The sequence below is a fragment of the Rhamphochromis longiceps genome, linkage group LG17, assembly GCF_057381845.1.
Source record: "Rhamphochromis longiceps isolate RC_006_pf linkage group LG17, R_longiceps_female_GT1.1, whole genome shotgun sequence".
In the NCBI taxonomy this organism is placed as follows: domain Eukaryota; kingdom Metazoa; phylum Chordata; class Actinopteri; order Cichliformes; family Cichlidae; genus Rhamphochromis; species Rhamphochromis longiceps.
Window position 1 is genome coordinate 6,559,260 of NC_140573.1, and position 17,911 is coordinate 6,577,170.

General features: G+C 38.7%; 1 protein-coding gene and 1 long non-coding RNA gene across 2 annotated transcripts in view; one reads left to right on the forward strand and one right to left on the reverse strand.

The window, feature by feature from the left end:
* Nucleotides 1–13,617, reverse strand: part of LOC146649184 (anoctamin-4-like) — a 28,055-nt gene extending 14,438 nt beyond the window's left edge. The window contains exons 1-12 of the mRNA XM_085386982.1: nt 13,429–13,617; nt 12,584–12,732; nt 12,271–12,420; nt 11,089–11,189; nt 10,406–10,450; nt 10,197–10,328; nt 9,870–9,976; nt 9,120–9,175; nt 8,863–8,984; nt 8,514–8,648; nt 7,366–7,462; nt 6,853–6,913 (exon numbers count right to left, since the gene is read on the reverse strand). Coding sequence (XP_085243108.1) covers nt 6,853–6,913; nt 7,366–7,462; nt 8,514–8,648; nt 8,863–8,984; nt 9,120–9,175; nt 9,870–9,976; nt 10,197–10,328; nt 10,406–10,450; nt 11,089–11,189; nt 12,271–12,420; nt 12,584–12,732; nt 13,429–13,489 — 1,216 coding nt within the window. The 5' untranslated portion in view covers nt 13,490–13,617. The remainder of the gene's footprint in view (nt 1–6,852; nt 6,914–7,365; nt 7,463–8,513; nt 8,649–8,862; nt 8,985–9,119; nt 9,176–9,869; nt 9,977–10,196; nt 10,329–10,405; nt 10,451–11,088; nt 11,190–12,270; nt 12,421–12,583; nt 12,733–13,428) is intronic.
* Nucleotides 1,787–6,695, forward strand: LOC146649185 (uncharacterized). Its single transcript, XR_014908276.1, has 4 exons — nt 1,787–2,063; nt 5,104–5,221; nt 5,613–5,756; nt 6,011–6,695. It is a non-coding gene; the product is annotated as an uncharacterized LOC146649185 (long non-coding RNA).
* Nucleotides 13,618–17,911: the final 4,294 nt, after the last annotated feature.

A 17,911-nucleotide genomic window follows, 5' to 3' on the forward strand; every position in this document is an offset into this window, starting at 1 on the left:
TGTGATTATAAGTTATTGTGTTAGTCTTATTTGGGGTCTAGTGGAGTTTTAGTTTAGCCATTACTATCATCTGTCTCCTTGGCTTTTGTGTCTTGTTTCTTGTCTAGTCTGTCATGTCATTGTCAAGCTTGTGTTGTCCTGTCTCTCCATGTTTCCTGTTTTATTTTGAAAGTCTTGTGTTTCTATATTCAGTGAGGTTTAAGTTTACTTTTCCCTCTGATGTCATTATGTTCTTTCTAATCAGCTGTTTCCCCATGTGTTTCCACTTCCCCTGCTCACTTCCTGTGTGCATTTAGTCTGTGTGTTTTCATTCATTTCTTTGGGTCGTTTGCTATGTTCATGCTATGTCATGTTTCTAGGTTTGTTTTTATGTTTTAATCTTAGGTCACCAAGTTTAGGTTATTGTTTAGTTTCGCCTTTGCCTCTTGTAATGTTTTCCGGCCTTGAATAAACGGCTTGTTCTTAGATAGATTAAAGATTTGTTTTGCATGTTTGTACTCGGGTCCTCCTCCTCACTCCACACAGTCAGCTTCTCAGCTAGACTGTGACAAACTGTAGAAGGACGCAAGAGCAAAAGCTGTTCTTGCTGGCTGTTGCAAAGAACCAGGTTGATAAAAGTAAACCAAAACAACAAACCTGACCAATTAGCCTAAAGATGCTCAAACTCGTAATAGAAAAATAAGAAAGTGCAGGTAAGTCTGCATTAGGGTAGCTTCTACAAATTATGCCTTTTTACAATACAGTGGTCCCTCGTTTATCGCGGGGGTTATGTTCTAAAAATAACCCGCGATAGGTGAAATCCGCGAAGTAGCCAACTTAATTTTTTTACAACTATTATAGATGTTTTCAGGCTGTAAACCTCCTCATGGCACACTTTATACACTTTTCTCAGACATGCATAAACATTTTCACACCTTTCTCTCTCTTTTAAACACTCTCAGAGCTCAAGCCTTCAAATAAGTCCAGTACTATACTGTAGAATGACACCAAAGGCACCCGCGGTTGCTTTTGACGGTGCAAAACGTTTCATCGACATTGTTGTGTTTGTTGGGGAGAAAACCTACAAACATACAGAGCAGCACTTCAGAGTCACACTGCTAGTGAAAGATTTATGTAAATTTAACAAGCTGAACACATTCTGTACTGTACAGGAGACACGGCATGAGATTGATTGACAATGGTCTACAGCCAATCAGGATCTAAAAAAACAAAACTAAAAAAACTAAACTAGCAAACAAAAAAAACATGGAATATTGCACAAAAAAATCCGCAAAACAGCAAGGCCACAAAAGGTGAACTGCGTTATAGCGAGGGACCACTGTATATATGTAATTTGACCAACTCTTTATATAAAATAGGCACAAAAGATGAAACATTTCAGCTTTTATTTGTTTAAATTTTAAAACATCACTAAATAAAAATAACGTGCATCACTCTCCGGGTAAGAGAATAGTGTTTTGGCCATTATTTTCTACACCACAGATCACAATGAAGTTTAAATTACTGACACAAACTGCCAACACTGGTTAATGAGTTAATCTTTACTATTGCTTCCGAGGTGATCTTGCACTGTGTAGGGAAATGCCTACTGGTCTTCTGGATCTTTATATATGCACTATTAAGTTAATCCTAACTGCAGAGTGGTAAATAGTGAGAGGTTGATATGATGCCCGTGTTATCCAACTGTGTTGAAAATGGCACGTGTCAAAGTGCTTTCTGATCCAGTGTTTACAATGCACGACAACTCAGAAAGAGTGCTGAGCCATGGAAGTTAGATCCTGCTGAACAAAGTCCTCCGGATGGCTTACTTATTGCAGACGCTGCTCAGATCAGAGGCCTTCATCCTCAGTGTTTCAAACACAAGCTTTTCATTTATTTTCTCTGTCATGCCGTCTGAAGCTGCATAAGAGAAAGGTATTTTCAGAGCGAACACTCAGCTGTATGAGCAAACAGCAGGGGAGAGAACTTCTGAGGAACCTTAATGAGGGGATTTCAGTGGATTCTGTGCTGCAGTGAAACCCAAAAATTAATTCGGACAAGCGGCGAGAAGCAGTGGATGTAAGGTCAGTACATTAATGCGCTTTCTTTTTGACTTTTCTTTTAATAAAAATAGAAAACTGGTAATGTTTTTGCTGTATTTGCAGACTTCAAACAGTGCTCTGAGATGCCAGCGCAGCTGTGAAAACAGCTTTAGTATTCTACACTGGTTGTTAAACTTGGCAAGTGTTTTTATATGTGTAGTTCAATGTCTAATAAATGCAACTATGTGTATTCAGGAATTATCAATTATTATACAGAAATAAAAAAACTATTTTGTGGAGTTTAACTTTGTACTATTTAGAGCTCAGTTGGGTGCTTATTTGTTAATTACATAAGAGCTGGTTAACTTTGTTAGTTGATAAGATAAGGGACTAGGATTGCAGATTTCATTGTAGAGTAAAAATGTTGTAGCTCCCTATCAAGATCCCAGTGTCCTGTACAACACCATATTACTAACAGTTTTAGTTTTAGTAGGTTGTTTATAGAGGTTGTTTGCAGAACTATATTAAACGTAAACATCTTTAGTAGCAGGGAATGCCCTCTATCGATCTATCCATGCTAACTGGGTGACTGTTATTATGTCCTCTACTGAAAAGTGAATTATTTAAAGTGCCGCAGTTTTTACATTTTTTGCCTGTGCGAAGCTACACAATCAAAGCTGCCCCTTTCTTCCCGCAGCACAGATTAAATATACAAATTAAAGCAGCCAAAAGATAATCAGCAGTGATGTTTAGCACCTTGCTGTCAAGACTGTCGCTGCCTGTACTGTACCATATAATCTTCAGCAACACTTTAACATGTTAAAGTAAGACTTTAAACCTCATTTTTAACCGCTGTGTTGGACTATCACATTATTACTTCTGTGATAGGTGCATCCTAGGTGCACCTTCAGCAGCATTAGAAGGTGCACCTAGGATCATAGTCAGAATCTTAAACAGATAAAAACATGCCACATACATATGTCATCAGGCATTTTGTTTTCCCAGAGAGGAGCATTTGATTTACAGGCTTATTTATAGACAGCACAGCCCCACCAGCTGTGGGCTGCTCAGTTTAAATATCCATAGTATTGATACCAATGTTGGTATTGTTATCGGCTCGATACTAGCGAGACAGGATCAATGCTTTCGTTTGATTTTCTCCTCTAGGTTCATTAATTTGCTCAATCATGAATGAAAATGTCTGAATACAAGGATACTTTTGTGTTGACTCTCAGGTCAAGTCGTTACATTGTAGGTCTGTGAAAGTGCCAGTTGTAAAATTTGTGTAAAAACTGTGAAAGCTGTGTTTGGTTTTATTAAGTAACACAACAAAACACTCTAATAGTGGAATTAAAATTCAAAGACATGTAGGTGTATTCAGAAGAAGCATATTGAGGATAGATACTTCAAAACTTATAACAAATAAGCCGCTGTTATCCCAAAAAGTTGATTCAGTTTATCTGGACGTTGCGTTTTCAGTGGGAGAAACGTTTGATGTCTCAGGAGTATCGGAACAGTTGAGACGAATTTTCTCGAAAACACAGCGTCTCTGAAGCTTTTAAACCCCAAATCGCGCTGCGCTGCGATCCTTGGGGTGGACCAAAAATTGGTCCACCCCAAGGATCGGGTCCCCCAACACAAACAGAGTAACATAGTGTACGCTGTTAAGTGCCAGGATTATTGCCAGGATTTATACATCGGGGAAACCAAAGAACCTCTGACTAAGCGGATGGCACAACACAGAAGAGCTACCTCGTCAGGCCGGGACTCTACTATCTACTCACACCTACAGGCCAGTGGACTCTCATTTAATCCTGGACAGGGATTTAGGACTGGTCTGATGTGGGGAGTCAAGAAGGAGGGGGCCTAAGGGTACATCTGTCACCATCTTACAATGCTGTGACTGCAGCCATTTCCCAATTCTCTGTGAATGGTACTCATGGCCACTGATCAATGACCAATGGTCTTTGATCAGTGGTTATTGATCAATGGTCATGACAATTTGCATATTTATGATCAAGGAAATGACCTCACAGCCCATTGTTCCTTCAGTGGGCTGGTTTCAGTCATTGAAGGGCAAATGTACTGTTTATAAGATTGGGGAAACCTGCAGTCAGCTGAGACTGAAGCAGTCACTTGGATGAGTGACGAAATGTTTCTCCCTCTGAAAACACTAAACATCTGTGATAATGGTCCTGTAATTACGTGGTAATGGATCAATACCAAATTTTGCAGTATTGCATACCACTAAACCAAACTGTGCTCATCTGAAGCAACGCTCAAATTGTGTTTGCTTCAAACCTAACTAACTAGTAACTAACTGCTAGACCTACAACAAATCATTATCAGATTATCAAACATTGACTGAACCATGATGAGCTCTTTTACATGCCTCAGTGGCTCTCTATGAGGGTAAATGATCTTAGTAAATAACATCTGAATTCCTAATAAAAGCAAAAAAGACATTCCTACATAAAAACAGACTAGCCCAATGACGTCAGACACGACATCATCAGCACTATAAAATTCAGGAAATGGTTGATCGATAGACAATAAGTTTTTTCACTGAAGTTGTAGTTTACTAGGATGTCTTTGCATAAGAACTCCATGTGCTCAGGTTGTTTCTTAACTTTTTTTTTTTGTTTCATCATGCAGAGTAGACAATAGACAATGCCATGAGCCAGTTGGTACCAAAGTATGCAAATGACATCTACAAAAACTGGAAAAATCTGTATTAAAGAAAATCAAAGGAATCATTTTTGATCACATCGTGCCTTCCCAAGCAAGTTTTAAATTGCATTTTGAAAAGTTAAAAAGCCAGCGATTAGTTGAAAGGACGTGGTAGCTTGCTGTAACGCTGGTCTGAGCTTTTACAAGCTGTAGAGTATTTGTTTTCTTCTGGCAAATTTAACTTCTATATGAACGGATACTGAGCTTTCCTTTATTTAGTTATACACAGCTCACAAACACAAGTAACTCGTCCACCGGAGCTTTTAATTTAACTTCTTTTCAATGACAAGCTGGAATAAAATTCCAAGCCCAGCTGATCAAAATCCAAATGCCCGTTGTTTTGCCTTCACAGCAAATCTCCTGGAGCAATAAGATCTACCTGATGGGGCTCCTCCAGAACCAGAACCAGTCTCTGGTCTTTTCTCAACCAGAGGTCATCCACTTGGAGTCCACAGCACAACAATCAGCTGGTACTATAATATTTCCAATGCAAAAGAGTCCTGATTCTGTACAACTACTACAACTTCAGAAAACAAATAGAAAAATGAGATTTTGTTTGCACTGTTTTATTCAACAGTTCATTTGTACTCTTAGGCCCACCCTAGAAAACTATGAAAGTATCAATAATGACTTTGTGCCTCTTTGAACACTAAATGTAGGCATTATCTTTTATCTTATCCAATAATTAGTTCACGTTGAATGAAGCTACGCCTCATTTGTCTGTACATTGTATTTATGAAAGTAATCAATGGTAATTCATAATAATTATAAAGAAACAAAGGTCCAAGTTTTATTCCTGTTCTGTCAGTCTGATTTGTTAAAGCCTTTTTGTACCTCTTCCCTCCTTTTTACCCTCAACAGTAAACAACATTGTCATCGTGCTGTGTGTGTTGATCTTCATCCTCCAGCTGTGTTTAGCTCTGTTCTTCATGCTGAGATGTTTTAGATATGACAACAGAATACGAGAGGCTCTCAAACAGCCGACCGATGTTAAAAAAATCCTTGGTGAGCATCTGTTGCTACTCTATTTTTTGTTCTTCCTTTACATAGGTACTCAAATTAAACACAGTTCAACAACATTTCTGATTATATATGTGAAGATCAATGTGCAGGAACACCTGTTAAAGATGGTAGTTATTTTTAAACATCAACATTGTTTTGATATGTATCATTTTGAGTTTAAGCTGTTAGAAATGTGACTTTTGAGTAATTTTTCTTTATTTTGTGCATTTTTTGTGCTCCATTTTTCTGTCACTAAGGCATTTCTAAAGAGTCCAGGGATCACCTTTATGATGCTGCTGGTTCTTCATCACCTGCCGTGTCAGCAGTGGAGGAAAGTTATGAACAGCCCACAGGTTCCTTAAGTGCACCGCACATATACTGGGACCTTGTTCAGTAGTCACGTGTCTAACAGTTCAACCAGGCTTTTAAACAGTGTTAATGAAACTGTAAATGTCTGTTTAATCTTTTAAATATATAAAATTCGGAAATGTTTTGTTTTTAGAGTATTAATACTAATTGAAAAAGAAATACAAACGACTGATGTTACTGTGTAATGTGAAAATCTTTGATAATATATAAAATAGCTGAAATAGCTCTGTGTTGAAATGTTTTAGTGTCTTCAGCTATTGGCTGCTGCTTCATTCATTTTCAGTCCATTCCTTGTACGTGATGATTTTTAGGGGAATTAACTGGGGGTTTTTTTTGTTTCTGTTGTTGTTTTTCAGTTAATTTTTATCATGTAAACAATATACAGAGAGTCATTTAGGAAAAAAAAAAATTAAAGCAGAAATCTATCCACCTATTTTGATCTGCTTTACATATCAAACAGGAGTGGGAACAAACAAGTGCACGTTTATTTAATCCTGAGGCTGAATGGAACAAAAGACAGCCAACCTGAATATAGTTAAAGAAGCCTAATTTCCATGTTCCCTGCAAAATACAAATAAATGAGGGATGGCTCAAGGCTTTTGCACAGTAATCTCTATCTTTTAGAAAACATCAGAAGAGGTTATCAGACAGTGCAGCAGCACAGCACTGTACGAACCTCATTGTTATGTGTTTCCCTGCTGCATTTTTCCAAAGTTCAATGTTAACTTACCCCACACAGCCATGAACACAGCAAAGAAAACAGTGGCCCCGTTGTCGAATAGATGGGTGACCTTAAAACGAAGACAAGATCACACATTTTTATGTCAAAAAGCAAATTTAGGAAAAATCTACACACCTGATTCAATGAGATGCATAAATGTCAAAGATTTTAGTGCCGGTTTATGTGCAGTTAGTATGTTCCTAAGAATACTTTTGGATGATAAAAATGTCATTTTCATCACAGTGTTTCCAAGTAGGATGAGATGATTGAAGGGTGAGAAACTGAGGACACTGCACATTCATTCATAAACTGGTAGCTTGTGAATCAAAACATAGGGCTACCCCAAAGCATACCCTCATTAATCTCTTTTTGATGATACTTCAAATATACAAATATTTCAATCCTACTGGACTCATTTAGTGATAGACAGCTTCTTAACACATATTTATTTAACTAACACTGAGATCGGCTACTATCACAAGTATCAGCTGCTGGGAACATTTCGTCCCCCTTTTCATGTACCTTGGCGTAGATGCAGCTGTCTGACAGTCTCAGGTAGGGGCAGTACTGGTCACAGATGGGGCACATGATGATGTCGTTGGCCTGGCAGATTTCTTTGCTGGACGACGACAAACAAACGACCAAAGCATTCAAGTAGGACAAGAATTATAACATCCAGCAAGAGACAAAGTCACAGAAAAACCCAGACAAACGCAAGTCTGAGTTCTCTTAAAAAATACAAGTGCAAAACGTAAGTGTGTGTGATCTCTGTTCAGGTAAATGAAATTATGTTCTTAAGAAAAGTCATTACAGAGAACATTTGCTTCTGTGTGAGATTTTTCAGCCAAAGAAGCCTGCGCACGTTTGATTTTCTGTTTCAGTTAAGCAGCATCCAGTATAATCACGTACAGGGGACAATTTCACACTCTGTTGCCTCATCTCAAATTGCAAATTACAGTTAGCTCCATAATCTGTTGGACAAACACACATTTTTTGTAGTTTTGCCTCCGTATTATCACTGCAGTGAATTTTAAATCAAACAGCCAGGATATGATTGAAGTTTTTGTAAACATAAACGTATATATAGTTTAAACGAAGAGGCTCCAAATTCATTTTAGTACTGACTGAGAGAGACAGCAAATACCTTAGGAGCAGTGTTGGTCAAGCTACTTGAAAAAAGCAATTAGTTGTTAATTACTGATTACTTCTCCAAGAAAGAAATCCTGTTACTTTACTGATGACTTATTTTCGAAAGTAATTAGTTACTTATTACTTATTTACATGCTACACAACAGACAACAGACCTTTCCACAATAAAGCAACAGACCTTTCAGCCCAATTCTATTTTTTCTGCATAATCATCACATAAAATTGAATGAAATGAAAAAGTCTCTTTTTAAAACTTGTTAGTTTTAATCTTCATGCATCAAGCAAACATTAAATTATATGCAACAGTCTTTGACTGAAATAGAAACATTTTCAACACATTATAGATCTAAATGTATCCAAATGTATGTAAAAATAATTTAACGTTTAGTCTGCTCTGCACACGAGGATTCGTGGAAAGATGCAGCAGTTTGAAGAAAATAATGCGTCTTCTTCTGTAGACGCTCAGAGTAAAGAATAGCAGGACACACATGTTTATCACTACAGAGAGGAGGTGTCTTTACCTGACCTGGCAGTGCTCCAGAGTGAAAAGCCCGTACAGAAATACCAGTAGGCCAACTAGAGCTGCAGGAAACAGCATCCCCGTGTACCAGCCGAGCCAGGCGAAGTACAGTCCGATCTTCTCTCCAAAATACCTCCTGGAACAACAGCCGAGCACAAGCGGAATGAGAAAAAACAAGTTTGTTCCCTCAGAATGGCCTCAAAACTACACCTGTATGTGGTAAAAGCTACACAACACATCATGATGTCTTAACTAAATTTTATGTAAAGATATTTCAGCTATCGCTACCTGATGATGATGATGTTCTCATTTCAATATACTTTCAGATCTAATTGTGTGCATGTAGTTACCTGACTAGATCCAGCGGCTGGTACTTGTACCAAACCCCCCACCAAGCCCAGCACTCATACAAGAGGTGCCGATGGTTGTCTGCTCCGTGCGTTCTGATGGAGTTTTTGCTGTGGTAGCTCCCCTGTTAAAGCATGCATATATATGTTTATGTACACATAGACATGATCTCTGTGTGTGATATAATATCACAGCAAAGAACTACTTCAAAACAGGTGGTGGAAATGAATGAGTGAAAGGTTTCTAGCAGCCAAATTACCTCATGAAGGGGGAAAGCTGCCTCGTATGAATTATTGCTCAAAAGACGATTAAGCCCTGCAAAAAAATTAATAAATAAATAAAAGAAAGAAAGAGAATCATTAAAGGAGTGAAGTCAGGTGGAGCCATACCGTTTCCGTGTTCACATTTAGAATTTACCGTGTGAATGCATAATCAAATCAAGCCTTGCATGAGAAGACGGGGTTTCATGCAAACACATTCATTAAAAACCTCATAAAAATTGAGTCAAAATTTTGCAGCTGGGGGTGTTTTACAGATATCGGCTGAAATTCTGGTCCCTGCAGAAACACCGTTTGAGCTAAAGAGGATTTTTTCATTGTTGTTGATGTAATGCCACAACTAACCACTGGGATAAAATCAGGAGAAATGCCTGTAAGTCTGTCATAAAAGGATTTTGAGAATTCATCCGGAGTTTTTGAGACAGCATGAGCTGCCATTTTTTATGGGCCTTGGATTAATATGCATCAGATAGGACTGTCTGGTGTTTTTTTTTTTATAAAAAGGCATTGATAAACAGGAAATAGTAATATTAAAATGTTATAAAACCATATTTAAAGTCTGAAAACTTACACATAAGCTTAAAGTGTAAAAAAGAATGGAAACCAAATGGATTTCTTAGTCAAATATACGGTGCTTATATACAATAATATTCTGGTGCATTTTGTGCATTGATATGTATTTTTTTTTAATTTATTTTTTGGTAATTTTCATTAATTCTACAGAATCTTACCCATCTTAGTTTTCCCCTCCTCATATTTGACCCGCTGCAGGATGTGGTGAACGATGCGACTTCTGGTGGCGTTGTTGAAAAATGTATCTTTGTTGTGGATGATGAAACTGGAGTGAAACAAACTGGTTAGAACAAATCTGTCTGCCCTGACTGATAGGTTTTTTGTATATACGTGCACATATGTAAGTGCAAAAGTGTGTTTTACACTGTGCACCAATTTGCATATAAGAGGCTAAAGTACAAAAGAGGGAATGGAAATGCACCAGCTGGCGGTGTAAGATTAAGTTCAAAAAGTCTCTCGGGGTGGAGCATTCCTCAACAACTCACTGATGGATCCTCGATCGACTGAAGGGGGCGGTAAAGCTCTCGTTCTCCTCCAGGTCGGGCAGCCTGTCATTGTCGAACTTCATGGGCTTGCGGGGAAGCCAGCCGCGGAATTTGTTGATGCGCTTCTCCATCCTGCAAGAGAAGCTTCTGTTGAAGCTGCAGCAGTGGGGGTTTGCTTAGTCCACTTACACGTTGCCATGGACACTCACCTGCTCATAAACTTGTGCCGTCGGTGCATGTAGAAGATTTTCCTCCTGGAAAACGGAATGTTGATGAGAAGAGAAGAAGAAATTCATTCAGGATGCTATCACTTGATAATTAATTCATTAAATAAATAAATACAACCTTACAACCAATTTGGGCTTCCATCTATTCAACAGTGCAATAAATTCCACAGAGCTTAAAATTACTGTGTGCACTGGGTTTTAAGATATTTTTATAGAGATAAGCTACAACTTTCAGCTAATGGATCTCATTAAGTGTTAAGTGTTGTTTTAATGGTGATTTTATATTACCGTGTTAAAACAGTGGGGCATCATCTAGACAGAAATGGAACAGGGCAGCCAACATAAAACGAAGAGCTTTTTTGCTTTTTATACTGTATCTTCATGTATGTTTGAATAGTAATTATTAAATATTATATTTATAGAGTGCACAGTCACCTCAGGGTGCTTTATATTGTAGAGTAAAGACCCTAAATGAGGGAGCACTTGGTGAAACTGGGAAGGAAAAACTCAATTTTTACAGGAAGAAACCCCTGGAAGAATCAGGCTCAGTGATCTGTTGGGGTTACATTACACTACATGCAAATAACTTCTGTTTGTGTACAAGAAAATTCGACAGGGCAGCTTTAATTATTTTCACATTAGCATCATTAGAAGTTTTGTCTAACCTGAAAGGCATGCGAATGTTCATGAGCTCTGCATAGCGACAGAGAACATCCCATGGTGCATGAAGCTTCAAGAAGATCACATCACTGTTTGTTAACGAGGCCTGTAATGAAGTCAAACACACATAAATATACTATACCGTTTTATAATATGTATATATATATAAAGCAGAATTTATTTTTTAAAGGGAAGAGCTACAAAATATCTCACTGCAGGCTGTTGAGCATCTGCTCTTTTCCTCACCTGTTTGTACTTCCTGACTGTGTAGGAGTCTGTCTAAGGGTACATGAATCAGAAGCTAACTGCAGAGACCTAAAAATAACTAAATGACTCCATGCAAGAAATACACACAAGTGGGCTGAAGGTTGAAGGAGACAACAACCGTCGCCTTCCGCTGCGCACTCTAGATAATGACGACCTTGGCGGTACAGCATCAGCAAACAGAGCTGAGGTTAACACACAGCATCACAACATCCACCTTCTCCATTCTATCAAGTGACACTTTTGCTCAGTGAGAAGCAGCAGCAGGGAAAATTGCGATCGGCACATTTGATTTTGCTCTACGAGTGCTGAACGTCTCGACAGCCCCCAGCTGTCAGACCTGGCACAAAGGCTTTGAGCATTTTAAAATTCAACACTTCGGCCATTTAGATTACATGCATAATAGGGCTGTGCATTAAATAACTTCCTCACATAAAATGGTATCGCTGTTGAGCGAGACTCACAATAAATGCAATTGCAGGTTGGCTGAAGAAGCTGGTTCTCTGTCAGCACCGGAAACTATCGAGCTTCTCGTTTACTTTGGAGTCATCGCTTTTTAAAGAACTGGACTACGTTTGCTTTGCTAATGTCCTGTGATTATAAGAATTGCTTTTGAGCAATAGATATATGGCCGAAGAACGAATTGAGTGCTACATTGCTGACCTCCAAAACAAATTTAAAAATACGGTATATCATAAATGATTTATAATCCAAAGTTTGCCTCATTCATTGACTGGGTCTATTGTTTGGATTTTGCAAACCACAAGGAGATGCTTCAGAATAATTTAGGTCACATTGCTTTTATTGTTGCTGTCAAAAAAAGAAAAGGAAAAGGTCTTAGAAACTGTTTTACCTGCAAAGCGCAAAATACTAGAAAGGATTAGTGAATGGTTAACAAACACTGTGCAAGCCAGCTATTTTACCTCCTTTTCCATGTGCAGGCCCTCTGCACGGATGTTCCGTTCAAATACTTCCCTTTTCTCTGACTGTGAACTGGATTTCCTGTAGACCAGGATGTAATCGATGCGGCTCTTTCCATCACTGAAGCAAAGGCCACTGGACTTACTCCTCCCCTGAGGCCACGCAGATAAAGAGAGTCAGCAAAGAATAGCAAGTAGCCATTTAGAGGAACCATTATCTCTGCTGTTTTGACTCAGTTATTGTCTATTATTGACGATGGATGGATGAATAAGCAAACATTTGGCTGTCGGTGATTTGTTTATTTTCACCGCTGACCTCTGGGAGACCTGCACTGGACTTTGTGTTGTCATCAAGGATGCTGCTGTGGGTGCCCTGGTTCTGCAGAGTGGAGTCGTCGTCTCTGGACGGGCTGCTGATGCCACCTGACCTTTCTCGTTCAAGAAGCACGTTAACATCCTTCACAACTGGAGAGTAAATGGAAACGAGAATAGAATCCAAGCTGACTAACTTTTAATCCAGTAAAAATGCTGACTCTTCTTCTGTTCTTATTCAATAACTGAGCAATCATAAGACAGCTAAAGAAAACCTTTTCATCCCTTATTATTTTTTAGCTATAAAAATCCAAAACAATGAGCTAAAAAGCTCAAAAACATCAACACGATCGTAGTGTTAGAAGTTTTTCTCCGGGATAGAATCAGCTCTGCTTCAAATTCTACTTTTAAGAACTATAGAAACCACAAGTGGCATCTTCAGACACAACAGGAGCTGATTATTCAAGAGCTTGTATGAGAGGAAAGGGACTTTAAATTAAATTCCAATTCAAATGGCTTTTGATTCTTTCACGATGCTCTGTACTGTATCTAACTCCTTTAATTAATCTGTGTTGTCGCAAAAAGCAAGTATGTTGGCAGAGAGCAGAGAGGACTATCGTATTTTACTATTTTTATATCAGGTAAAGGGGAACAACTCTAAATACAGTAATTGAAAATGCCAACAACCTGCACGCAAGTCTGAAAAAGTTTCTCTGAGCAGTGATGGCCTTTTATTAGCTGATGTAAAGGTATTCATTAGAAAGACCACAATGCTGTCAGCTAAACTTGCTGGGAGAAAATAAGCTGAGTGAAGTCGACATAAATGTAGTTGCTGCTGGTGGTGCTCACCCAGTGGAGGCACATCATCTTGAGTGCTGGAATCTGGGGCTGTGGCCAAAGATTCCTCCATGATGTCTTCTTCCCCACAGGAGGGGAAGGTGAGAGGTCTGTCTGCTGCCCGGTAGCCAGAGGCCGAGGGCTGCAGCTGGACTCTGTGTCGGCGGAGGCTCTGGTGCTGGAGCTCAGACCCATGTAGAGATAAACTTGCACCTGTAAGGATACACAGCACGTTACTGTCGTTTTTTGCTTCCTTTTAAGAGATAGCAATTAATCTTTTAGTGCTTATTGTTATCTTTTTCCATTTACTTGCTCTCGCTTAAGACACAACAGAAAGTCTAGTAATAAACTTGCGAGCAACTGGTCGAGTATTGACCGTGTCATCTGGACTTGGAACTATTGTGACAGTGAACATGAGAAGACTTTCTGTCAGAACGTCCCCCAGGTAAAGCTTTCTCACTAACTACACGGTAATGGCCATCCATGCAAGAAGAATACATCAAGACCAAAGACCCGAAGCTAAACGTGAGTCATCCCAAGGAATAAATCAACAAAAATAATCAGGGCCAGGCAGGCAAAACTTGCAAACTTGCAATTACTCTGCACACACACACACACACACACGCACGCACGCACGCACGCACGCACGCACGCACGCACGCACGCACGCACGCACACACACACACACACACACACACAAAAGTCACAAGGGCCCCTCCAGCCAGCATCATCTGACAGCCTTGCAAAAACACAGTTAAAGTTATTCTAGAAATGCCAGAGACCATGTTGACTTCACTAACAATGCCCAAGTTGACTGGTTATAAAATGTTAACTATTAACTCCTAAGCTAACAAGTCAACTGCTGGTGTCCCAACTGTGACTTCTGCCTGTGCGCACTTGACTTGTTCACATCATGGCCAGTAGAGCTCGACACACACAAGGCTGCTCAGCTAGCTAAGTTAACTAATGTTGAACTTCAAACAAATTAAATGTTTCTACGTATATTTCACTCGCAGTTAAGGCTAGATTACTTGACTCAAACTCAACTTAATGTATTTATAAAGCACATTTTTAACACATTGTTAACAACCGGCACCAAAACCCTGTTCAAAAGACAAAATAGATTTAAAAAAACAAACAAACAAAAGCAAAAAGCACAAAAGGGAATAGATACGAAATGACTTAAATACATTTTAGTAGGTGCTTAATACATGAAGCTGAAAAAGTGAGTGAAGACACAATGAGCAAGTCCGATTCAAATGCCAGTGAGTAAAAATGAGTTTTAAGTCCAGTCCAGGCTGGATGGAGCAGATTTGACTGGGAGGGGAATGCTGTTCCACAGTTTGGAGAATGCTCTCTGAGTTTCAATTTAAAGTGGAAAACAGTCAGAAGCATCTGATCAGCTAACCGGACGAACAGACAAAGAGTTTTCGTTAGAGAAAATTACCTTTTCTTTTCCTTTACTGTAGATGTAGAGCAGGTTAATCTCACTCACATATGCTAGAAAGTTTTCCAAGTGGTCACTCTGGGTATTCCAAAAACAACAACAACAAACCCCCTCTGCAAATAAAATAAATAAAACTTTGTTGTAAAAGAAATATTTTTAAAACTACAGCTTCACAGGCAATCAAGACTGTCTTTTCTAAATCTTTAATCCATGGAGGTTTTGACATCTACAAAGGTAGCTAGAGTTTAGTGTAGAGTGGAAAGGAACAGTCCCTAAGAGGAAATGCTGATGAACAGCCGTGCTGCACATCATACAAGGTGTAAGCCAATGGGTAGAATGCAATAAATGCTGAAGACGTAGACAGAGATTCCCACTATACAAACACTTTCCTTGAGTTTTTGCTGAAGCGTAACAGCAAAATTTAAAAGGAAGACAAAAACAGCAGGAACAGATGTACAGCAACAGATAATATGGCAGAGGAAGCTGTGTGAAAATTAGAGGGAAAAAAAGAAAAAGCACAGCTCTGTAACTTCTATCTCCTTAGCAAAGATTAACCTTGAAAGACCCTCCAAAGATAGACACTCTACATGGCAACACATATGCTAATAGAGCTATTGGTCAACTAGACTGTGCCCGTCTGGGAGGGAGAAATTATTCCAAGCTTAGCATAAAACGAACAATCTAAACAGGTCTGTGTCTCTTACTTTCAGTCCTCTGGAGAGTGAGAAGACTTCGAGAGAGGGGGTTGGCTGTCTTGAAGGTCTGCATGGTGAATTTACGTTTGTGATAGCAAAGGTGACTCAGCTAAATTTTTCTGCTGAGCGGTGGTAAGAGGGACAGAGATATAGAGGTTGGGGAGTCGTCCCAGCCTTTAATCAGCCGTTGATGCTTTGGAACATTGGACTCCATGGACGAGGCTAATAGAAAGATGATCAATCTGATACTAGTGGAAAACAGGGTGACCAACTCAACCTGCAACCTTCAGAGAGGGCACACTGAAAAAACACTTTATTTATTCAAAGAAGATGAATAAAGTTTAATCTCAAGATTTGAGATTAAAAGTTCTTCTATGGAAACTCATTTCTGCCAGTAAGTGAAAAAAGATCAAATTAATCACGAACTTTAAAGAGTGTATGAATATTTACGACCTTTTACGCTTCATTTAAATTGAAAAACTGAAATAAAGTCCTAATTTTACTATTCTTTTCCTTTGATGTCATACGTATATTGTACTGTGCCTGGGTGTCTTTGGAGGAGTCGGACTCAAGCACACATAATCTGTATTCAGGAGGGCGTGCATAAAAATTAAGTGAAACAGTCGCAACATATGGATTGTGCTTTGCTCACAACAAAATTTAAAGTTTGTTCAATACCTGAACGTATTCCAGTTTTGTATCAGTTTAAATTGGTGTACTTTTCTACTGTGTAACATGCACAGTTAAAAAAAAACCAATTATAGTTTTTAATGGAAAAATTATTATTATTATTGTTGTGTTACTGGTGGAAATTAGCTTTCATAGTTCTGACATGAGAAGCTTTTTTAGCATGTTATTTTCAACTCTTAAACCCAGGCAGTATGTGATGACCTCGTACACTTCCCGACCCCGTTTCCTCAGCACCCTCAGCACTCCAACGCTGCTCTCGTTAATGGAAAGGAGAATTGCTTACTATAAATATTGGCTCTCGGAGGACTGAGACACCAGATATTAGCCTACATCGTGCTGTCTTGCCAGGCAGTGGCCAGTCAAACAATGTATTCATCAATCTTTAACAACCTTATGGTGCTTCTGTAACCCAAGCCACAACTGAGGTCACATGGTACTAAAGCTTTGGGTGTACACACATCTGTTTTTCTTAAACTCAATAAAGCCACACTTCAGCAGTGGCACTGTAGATTATTTCATTTTCCTCTTTAATTTTGAACATCCAAGAAAAATGCATCTTAAATTTTTTCAATTACCAGATGAAGAATTTGTTAATTCTATTTTAAGATTTTATATAACATGCCATTACATGCAGCCTAGTCTTGCAAGTTGTTGCTTTATTATTTATTTTATTCTCACTAGTTTTGTATGCATAATGCAGTTTTTTTGTATTAGAAAAAATATATGTTGTGTCAGGTTTTCTCATAAAGTATTACCTGTGCCACATGTGCTCACTTACTATAAACTATATTCATACTCTTAATGTAGTTTTAATACTTGTCAACTCGTAGTAGTTGTATCAGGAAAATCACTGGGGTTGGATGTGGCAGAAAACCATACACACACCACATGTATGCTATTGTTCCTTTTTGTGGTTTAACCTGTGAAGGACAAAAATGTAAAGAAAATTCTGCATCAAGCCTTGCAGTCATATTGTTTCTGAATGACATTACGGTGGTTACCATTGCTGCCTCACAGCAAGGTCCTGAGTTCAAATCCACCAACTGTGTGGAGATTGCATGTTCTCCCTGTGGGTTCACTCTGGGTACTCTGTCTTCCTCCCACATAACAAACATGTGCTTAGTGGGGTTAGGTTAATTGATTTTTCTAAATTGTCCAAGCTGTGTTAGACTTGTCCAGCTTATACCTTGCCCTATAACACCTGGGATAGACTCCAGCCCCCTTCGCCCCCCTGTGAGCCTGATAAGGACAAGTGGCTGGAGTGACAGCTACAGTATGTACATTTTGTTATAAAAGCAATGTCTACACACGTTTTATGTTAATCAGACTCTAGACTCTAGACACTCCAAGAAATAACTCTTTAAATGAACTTTAAAATAATCACAGAAAGGTATTTTGACATTTATAAATGGCTTTCTCTTAGCATTAAGTACTTTTGCAGGACTACTCTAATTTGGAAAGGTTGGATTAACTCAATTTAATTAAATTGGACTCAACTGCAGTATATAAGTTGAGTCACAATTAATGAATTAAGTTGGTTCAACTCAAGTACATTAAGTTGGAACAACAGAATTGCATAATGCTAAAATAAAGCAATTTAAGCACGTGTAAATCCTTTCCTTTGGATAAGAAATGACTAAAATACATACTTGCCTCTATATCA